Genomic DNA, 9,355 nt, shown 5'->3' on the forward strand with positions numbered 1-9,355 from the left:
TGTAATGAGCTTTATGCACTTTAGGATTGAGACTAAGTTAGTACTTCTGTTTTCAACATTCTGATCTCTGCATGTTTTGGATGTTCAACAGGCAACATTAGGACAGAGGGACAAAATTACTCAGATTGCCCAGGACTAAATGGTGCAGGCCATTGAAATCCCATACCCTGAAGGTATGGATTCTGAGGCTAGGAAACATCACAAGGGAGAAGTCTTGAGGAAACATCCTGAGACTCTGATAGTGGATTACAAAAAAGCACTGAAGAACAGAGTCAAAACCAACTATGTTTTCTACACAGCGCACCCCGCAGCCTGGCGTAGGGCCCTGCGCCAAACCTACCCCAACACTAAAGAGAGCGACATCAACTATGCCGTACAGGTCAAAGTGTATGTCGATGACAGTCCCTTAAAGGTTGTTATTACAGTGAATCTTTATCACACCGGTACCGTCATGGTCCAAGGCTCTCAGACCCAGCTCAACAACTTTCAACAGGACTTTCAGGAACTGAAGGAAAAAGCTGAGCTGAATAAAAGCATCGTCACATACCAAGGAGCTTGTTAGAATTGCAAATGTATCGTGTTACATTTGTGGTAAATATAGTGTGTGTTTAGATAAGAAACATTTTAAAAGCATACATTTTTACTTCATTGTCAATAATTGTATGCACTCAGACATGCTATAAAATATGTATTTAAAACAGAAAGAGAGTGTGTGTGTTTGTGAGTATAATACATCCGTGCGTATGGTTGTGTGTGTGTGTATAATACTACCCTACCAAGCAAAATAACATACCCCCAATTTTATCCAGAACACAATAGAGGCAGGATACTTGTCCACATGATTAAGCATGTATTTAATGTAGCAAAAATGACATTAACTCATTTTCGAACAAATGAGCAGTTACTGCCTTTTTGCTTGGTTGGGCAGAATACAGCTACTCACTGGTCCTGTAGGTTGTCTGAGTTGGGGTGGTACTGTGTGTCAGCCTTGATGCAAAGTGATCAAATGTGAAGAATAAAAAAGGAGAATACGTTTGGGCTTCTATGCCTAAACATCAGTGCTGCTTATCACCTGTTAGCACTTTTCACATCTCGGCCTCCTTGGTTTCTCCTTTGCATGCTTTGCGGGTGAGTAGCTACGTATTACAGACAGTAAGGGGCGCCATAAGACAAAAAAAATGACATTGTTACCATAGCAGGATCCGTATTCATTAGTGCACACAGGAGCAAAACGTAGGCAAACAATTTGCACTGGAAAACGAAAACGAGCGTTTCTTATTGGACAACCTCAGGCAGTCCATTTCCTGTTTGGTACCTAAATGAATTGGCTGAAACCCGGCTCAGCTGCTGCAAAGATGGCGGACAGAAATACCAGGATAGAAGCAAATATACGGGATTATAACGTCATAACGATTCATGCAAAACATAGTTGACAGGAACATGCTAGTTAATGTAGAGACAAACGAGTATGCATATGTTTTATCATAAAGTCAATTTGCGAAAATGGCGATTTAGCAAGCTTTCTGACTAGCTAACAGTAGCCAGCTAGCTAGCTTTATGGGTGTTTTGACATGAATATGAAATTGTAATTCGTGTTTGTTTTAGGGACTCCTGAAACAACCAGCCTGTCGTCTTGTGAAACAGTGGATGTAAAGAATCAGCTAGGTAAAGCATTTACTGCGAATTTAATGTACAATTGTGTAAGCTTGCCTTGTGGATAACGTAACATTGTAAGCTTGCCTTGTGGATAACGTAACTAGCTGCAGTGCCTTGCGAAAGTATTCGCCCCCCTTGAACTTTGCGACCTTTTGCCACATTTCAGGCTTCAAACATAAAGAAATAAAACTGTATTTTTTTGTGAAGAATCAACAACAAGTGGGACACAATCATGAAGTGGAACGACATTTATTGGATATTTCAAACTTTTTTAACAAATCAAAAACTGAAAAATTGGGCGTGCAAAATTATTCAGCCCCTTTACTTTCAGTGCAGCAAACTCTCTCCAGAAGTTCAGTGAGGATCTCTGAATGATCCAATGTTGACCTAAATGACTAATGATGATAAATACAATCCACCTGTGTGTAATCAAGTCTCCGTATAAATGCACCTGCACTGTGATAGTCTCAGAGGTCCGTTAAAAGCGCAGAGAGCATCATGAAGAACAAGGAACACACCAGGCAGGTCCGAGATACTGTTGTGAAGAAGTTTAAAGCCGGATTTGGATACAAAAAGATTTCCCAAGCTTTAAACATCCCAAGGAGCACTGTGCAAGCGATAATATTGAAATGGAAGGAGTATCAGACCACTGCAAATCTACCAAGACCTGGCCGTCCCTCTAAACTTTCAGCTCATACAAGGAGAAGACTGATCAGAGATGCAGCCAAGAGGCCCATGATCACTCTGGATGAACTGCAGAGATCTACAGCTGAGGTGGGAGACTCTGCCCATAGGACAACAATCAGTCAGTCGTATATTGCACAAATCTGGCCTTATGGAAGAGTGGCAAGAAGAAAGCCATTTCTTAAAGATATCCATAAAAATTGTTTAAAGTTTGCCACAAGCCACCTGGGAGACACACCAAACATGTGGAAGAAGGTGCTCTGGTCAGATGAAACCAAAATTGAACTTTTTGGCAACAATGCAAAACGTTATGTTTGGCGTAAAAGCAACACAGCTGAACACACCATCCCCACTGTCAAACATGGTGGTGGCAGCATCATGGTTTGGGCCTGCTTTTCTTCAGCAGGGACAGGGAAGATGGTTAAAATTGATGGGAAGATGGATGGTGTCAAATACAGGACCATTCTGGAAGAAAACCTGATGGAGTCTGCAAAAGGACTGGGACGGAGATTTGTCTTCCAACAAGACAATGATCCAAAACATAACGCAAAATCTACAATGGAATGGTTCAATAATAAACATATCCAGGTGTTAGAATGGCCAAGTCAAAGTCCAGACCTGAATCCAATCGAGAATCTGTGGAATGAACTGAAAACTGCTGTTCACAAATGCTCTCCATCCAACCTCACTGAGCTCGAGCTGTTTTGCAAGGAGGAATGGGAAAAAATGTCAGTCTCTCGATGTGCAAAACTGATAGAGACATACCCCAAGCGACTTACAGCTGTAATCGCAGCAAAAGGTGGCGCTACAAAGTATTAACTTAAGGGGGCTGAATAATTTTGCACGCCCAATTTTTCAGGTTTTGATTTGTTAAAAAAGTTTGAAATATCCAATAAATGTCGTTCCACTTCATGATTGTGTCCCACTTGTTGTTGATTCTTCACAAAAAAATAGTTTTATATCTTTATGTTTGAAGCCTGAAATGTGGCAAAAGGTCGCAAAGTTCAAGGGGGCCGAATACTTTCGCAAGGCACTGTAACTATTTTCTTGTTTATTGTGCAGTGGAGGATAAAATCCCTGAATACCTATGGATGTGTAGCTGTCTAGCAGATCTGTGTATGGACCCAAACGTTTGGTATACATATTAGTTCAGAACCTAGATATGAACTTAAGCTATCATAGCCGGTTGTATCAACTTCAAAACAGTCTGACTGGCATCAATGAAGCCTATGGATTGAGTAGAATATAATCTAACTTTGTGCCACGGATGCAAGTCGTATATATACATGTAGCATGAGATCCCCACATTGTAGCCTGTACATTTAATATTTCCACTGATCATGTACTCTACCTTGGTAAATGAAGGTGTGGTTCTGGTATGAATGTCTGAGATTCTTTTTCAGTCATATCCAATACCAGGAGTATCAAACGGGCAGTCTTTGAATGATGCCGTGTCTGCATGTATGTATTACAATTATACACTTCAACAGTGTTTACCAATCTTGGTCCTGGGACATCAATGGTTACACATAGTAACAAATAGACTATAAACATGATTTAACTAGTTAAAGGGCTTATTTGTAATTCATATATACAGAAACAGAATTTAAAAAAAAAAAACATTACACTTCCTTTGCATCATGTAAATAGGTTCATCTATCTAATTTCCTTTATCTGCACTCATCTGAGGACAGGATAGGTGTGGTATTTCATCAAATGAGAGACTTCAACCAGTAGAGAATGTGAAATGTTTTACATAAGTGTCTCTAGAGGTGTCTCCTAACCAGCCTTGGGCCCGAAGGTTATCTGAACAGCGGGTGAGGCAGACACTTGAGTACAAACAATTTAGCGTAGTTATATAAATAATGAAGTGTCTTACTATTCTCCATGGTTTGTCCTCTTGTCTATTCTTTGAAGGTGGAAGGAGCCAGTTATACACCGGAGCCTGCTTACTACACAACACATAAATCAGATTGATAGACAAATGTGTAGGTGTGGCTTATAGGGTGTCTAATTGTTCTAAATGTTTTCAATATGAGTGACTCTTAAAATAGCCTGTTTTGTATTTGTACAGACACCACACCTACCTAAACAGCACCCTCACCTGTGAAGTAGAACTCACAGGAACAGAAACTGAAATTAATAACTGCAGTTGACATAGCTGAGTAAATGGAAGAATACTCTTATTGCAATGTGGATGGCTCTTAAAAGAGCCTTTGGTTGTGCATAGTGTAGTCTGTGGTGTTGCCAGGGAACAGAATCCTTTGTGAAGAAGTAGGAGGTGAAGGTCTCCTGCACACGGATTGCCTCCTGTGCTGCGTTGTTGGCCCCCATCCTGGCAACATCCTGCAGAGCAGCAGACCTCTCCTCTGGAACACGGCGGAGCGCTGCAGGTCCCCTCCTGTTCATCATCATGAAGTTATGCAGGACACAGGTAGCCTTCACAGATGCCTGAAATCCCCCACGAGACAGTCCCAGATGGCCCTGGTCACCCAACTGTGCCGTGCCCTACACAGTAACTGTAGGCAATCGTTTAAGAAATCTCCAGTTGCAAGGCATCTGTAGGAATATGGAAGATAATGTCATTAGACTTTTACACCACAAGGTCATTGTGGATTACAAAGTATAATATTTCTTATAACATTGGATTGATGCATGTGTAGCATGTGACGACAGCAGGATCATATCAAGGATAGCGTCACAAATGAATACATAAATACCACTTGAAGCTTGATGATGACTTGATAATTTGAATCAGATGAGTGGCACGGAGGCAAAAATTAAAATGCGCACCCCTTTGAGACCCCAGGAACAGGACTGGGAACCATTGCTCTTCATCTGCAGACAGGGTTTCACAGCTCTGTATCTGAGGACAGAAAACAGACTTCATTATACTAAAATTAGACTGCACTGAATATTATGTTACGATTCTCTCCGTCCTCACTTCTTACTATGGAGTGGAACTACACAACAGTACCTGCCCTATCCAGAATAGCCTACTCTACCTTATTTGACAGTTGGAGCAGCTATCCTTTCACTCTCTTCCATGGCTGTTAGCTAGCTACCTACAAATGCATTTGGAGTTTGTTTTACAATTACATCAAGATAGCTAGCCATTATGAAGTTAGGTAACTGGTGATATTTAATTCAGTTAGCTAGCTATGCAGTATGTAAAGTTGGTTAGATAGCTAGCTACGTTAGCAGTTCAGTTGAGTTAAATTACACTGTAGCTAGTTCGCTAATAATACATAAACTGTGTAAATTGACTGTAGCACGCTTATTGGTCATAGTATGGGTATAGTTAGTCTACCAAAAGTTCCCGCATTTCGTACTTCATTAACCAAAATACAAAGTACACAAGCAGTGGACACTTCCGTGCTTTTATGGCCCATAATGCAGTTCTTCAGAAAATAGGCTCCAACGTTTTCAGATTTGAACAAAATGGCGGAAAATATGCGGGCGAAGTCCGACGAGAAAAGAGACGAATTCATTGCTTTAATTAATTATGGCAAATGTTAAAGAAATGTCGAGCAATGTAATACAGTAATTAATTTTCAAATAAGGTTACACATTATGTTGCCAGACGATTTGTTAGCTACGCTATTCTTACCAACCGCATAGTATACAATACAGCACTATGTGCTGGTATGTTACCCGTTAGTTGGGCTACTAATACATCGAACTTGCCAGTATATTAACTAACTTATATGCTATCTAACTACCCAACTGTGTGTTCGTAAATTGCATTTTGCTCTTGAAGTAGTCAGAGCGCACACTGGACTCACAATGGCAGTCAAGCACCCAAGCTAACATTGGCTAGCTACTTCATTTACTCGCCCTCATCTATGGCGCGATGCTCTTGTAACAGTATAACTTTCGTCCGTCCCCTCGCCCCTACCCGGGCTCGAACCAGGGACCCTCTGCACACATCACCCTCGAAGCGTCGTTGCCCATCGCGTCGAGACAAAAGGTCTCAGCGCGAGGTCGCCGATTGAAACGCTATTAGCACCACCACTAACCAGCCATTTCACATCGGTTACACTGAAATCGGAGTAGAGAGTGAATTTACATACGCAACCTATTGACTTGATTATTCACGTCATTCTTAGTTTGGCGGTATAGTCGTTGAGCGTTCCTAATGGACATTGTCTTAAGGTCTTGTCATTTGTTTTATTAACAAGAAGTTGCATAGTAACAGAATCAGAATTAACTTCCAAATTGGAAGGATACCGTTCGTTTACAGTTTCCTAAAATTAACTAATAGTATATACACTCATTAAGTATGTAGTATACAGTATGTTATTCGAACACGGGTAAAGTCTTTTTCCCAAAGTGTATTTACTTACTTGAATAGATTCTCCCAGCAGCAATGTGGACGATTGGAAACAGGGCAGCGACGTTTGTCACCAGAGCGGGTTAGAGCACACTACTTAACTGTTAATGGAGAATAGATTGAACTATTTACCCATTTAATAACCAGATCTTTGTTGCACAACAGAACTGCTGCTGCCAGCATGCCCACAAGCTAGCCACGCGGTAGTTTACCGCGTGCAAGTGTACACAGGCCATAACAAATATCCTTTTAATTTTATGCACGTTATTACTCAATTTGCACTATAAACATAATATAAATGACGACGCGACACACAGCTTTTGTTTCTTATATCCCATACGTAACTGTATTGCAGAAATACAGTTTGACATTTGCTATCATTGTTTTATATGTTGCGTGCACGCCTCATAGTTTACGTGGTAACAGTCATTGTTATAATTTAACCATTATCATTCTCAAGTAAATAGTCACAGTTCAAAGTAATGTCTTGTTTACGTCTATTCCTCAGCAGTGATGGGTGCCACGGTGTGCTGATAAAGGAGGTCCGACCTGAATCCCAGGGTTAAAATACGGTTCCGGAAGGGCGTTGGGAAATGCCCACCGTCTCTTCACCCCGGTGGAACTCTTTTTCCCTTTGACGAGTTTAAAATAGCGAAGTACAGTTATACATTGATATTGTATACTGTTGATGAAATAATGCTTATATTTAACGTTATCATTATTGTAGAAATGTAAAACTTGACGGTTTGCAGACTTGCCTTGGAGCTGGCCACTCCCCTTATAATGGAACGTCCCATCAGCGAGTTGATTTTTGGTTTATGTACGTTCTGTTCCTGCACGTTATAGCGTAGTTCTTTTTAACGTTAATACTTTACAGGACAGTTCGTTTTTCAAGTCATTTAGCCCTTGGTATATTTTAAAGCACTTTGGTTTATTTGCTTGTCGTAATTTGTATCAGCCAAGTTTTGATAAATAAACCCCCTTATTGTTTCATTGTGACACTCACTTGATTTGATTGACAGCCTGACTCAGCGTTCTCTTCAACAGAGCCTGGATGCTCCTGATCAAGTCCACCTCCTGCGGTACACAAACACAACCATCACCTTATTTTCAGATTGGTTTCTAGTGAAATAACGTCTAGGCAACATTTAATAATGATACAAGTATTTAGGTGAACTAGAGCAAAGACAAGTCGATGTTATTTTTGTATCATCAGCAGCTCTTCTTCTACGCGGTCGCCGTCCCGACAGGTTAGGTTATCCGTGGCGATGGCGAACGGGATCTCGGTGGCGTCCAGCGCCTTCAACAGCCTCCTCTTCTGCTGCAGGAGGTCTGTCTCGGCCACCAGCTTCTTGATGTGCCGCTGCAGCTCCGACTTCCAGAAGTGGATATGCTGCAGTCTCTCTCCCAGGTGCCGCGTCCCCTCAGCTTGGGTGCGCAGAGTCCCGGCCTCGGTCTCCGTATCCAGTGTTTTGGACTCATGGCGAATCCTCTTTGCGTTGTTTCAGTCTGTAACCACCTGGTGAAGGGTAGAGAAATGCTTGAAGTGCCATTCCTCCGGGCTGCCATTCCTCTGAACGGTACCCCGCAGTAGCCAAGCCGTAGGGGGTATACAAGTGTATGTGGGCGGGAGGCCACTCTAAAGTGTGCAATGCCACAGATGTCTCAAGTTTTGAAGGAGCATTGGCATGCTGACTGAAGGAATGTCCACCAGAGCTGTTGCCAGAGAATTTAATGTTAATTTCTCTACCATAAGCCACCTCCAACATTGTTTTAGACAACATGGCAGAATGTTGAATAACCACGCCAGACCAGGACCTCCACATCTGGGTTCTTCACCTGCAGGATCGTCTAAGACCAGCCACCCAGACAGCTGATGAAATTGAGGACTATTTCTGTCTGTAATAAAGACCTTTTGTGGGGGAACAAATCATGCTGATTGGCTGGGCCTGGCTCCCAAGTGGGTGGGCCTATGCTCTTCCAGGCCCGTCTATGGCTGCGCCCCTGCCCAGTCATATGAAGTCCATAGATTAGAGCCTAATACATTTATTTCAATTGACTGATTTCCTGACTGATTTCCTGTAACTCAGTAAAACTGTTGAAATGGTTGCATGTTACGTTTCTATTTTTCTTCAGTATACATTCTCAGGAAACAACGAATGGTGGATGGATGAACACACACACTTTTCTCAAATGTATTCACCTGAAAATAGGCCTATGTTAGGTGCTCTAATTACCTTTTTTTCCAAACACCAATGGACCAATGTTAGTAAAGTAATGACTGTCTGGTCTGCGTTACGTTCTAATAGTCTAACTGAAGGTTACTCATCTCACCAACAACCACAGCAATGTTGATAATCGAGAACAATAACACATTAACGTTTAACACCCTTCTCTCTCTCACACACACAGCATATTCACACCCCTCCACCTCTTCACTTTAAAACCCTTTAGTGAGTCAGAGGTCTCTGGTCTATTGATGGGAATCAGTGTCTTCAGGCCTGTGTCCCAAATGACACCATGTTCCCTAGATACGGTAGTGCACTACATTTGACCAGGGCTCAATGTCATTTGGGAAATGCCCCTGGTGTGAGTGGAATTTCCTGTTTGAATACGTTGTTACCTCATCTGCCTCACTCCTCCCCTCTGTGTGTGCGCTCGTTCTCACTCTCTTTCCTACCT

The 9,355-nt window shown here is 41.8% G+C and overlaps 1 protein-coding gene and 1 long non-coding RNA gene across 2 annotated transcripts; both read right to left on the reverse strand.

Moving 5' to 3' along the window:
* Positions 1-1,711: 1,711 nt before the first annotated feature.
* On the reverse strand, positions 1,712-7,202 carry LOC139423697 (uncharacterized). The gene is made up of 3 exons (XR_011635870.1): positions 6,687-7,202; positions 5,134-5,206; positions 1,712-4,899 (listed from the first exon to the last, which is right to left on the reverse strand). It is a non-coding gene; the product is annotated as an uncharacterized lncRNA (long non-coding RNA).
* A 473-nt stretch (positions 7,203-7,675) lies between these two features.
* LOC139424219 (tektin-4-like) lies at positions 7,676-8,442 on the reverse strand. The gene is made up of 3 exons (XM_071175898.1): positions 8,434-8,442; positions 7,905-8,165; positions 7,676-7,750 (listed from the first exon to the last, which is right to left on the reverse strand). Exons 1-3 carry the CDS (start codon positions 8,440-8,442, stop codon positions 7,676-7,678), a joined length of 345 nt encoding a protein of 114 aa, XP_071031999.1.
* Positions 8,443-9,355: the final 913 nt, after the last annotated feature.

The sequence above is a fragment of the Oncorhynchus clarkii genome, chromosome 13 (genome assembly GCF_045791955.1).
Source record: "Oncorhynchus clarkii lewisi isolate Uvic-CL-2024 chromosome 13, UVic_Ocla_1.0, whole genome shotgun sequence".
Lineage (NCBI taxonomy): Eukaryota > Metazoa > Chordata > Actinopteri > Salmoniformes > Salmonidae > Oncorhynchus > Oncorhynchus clarkii.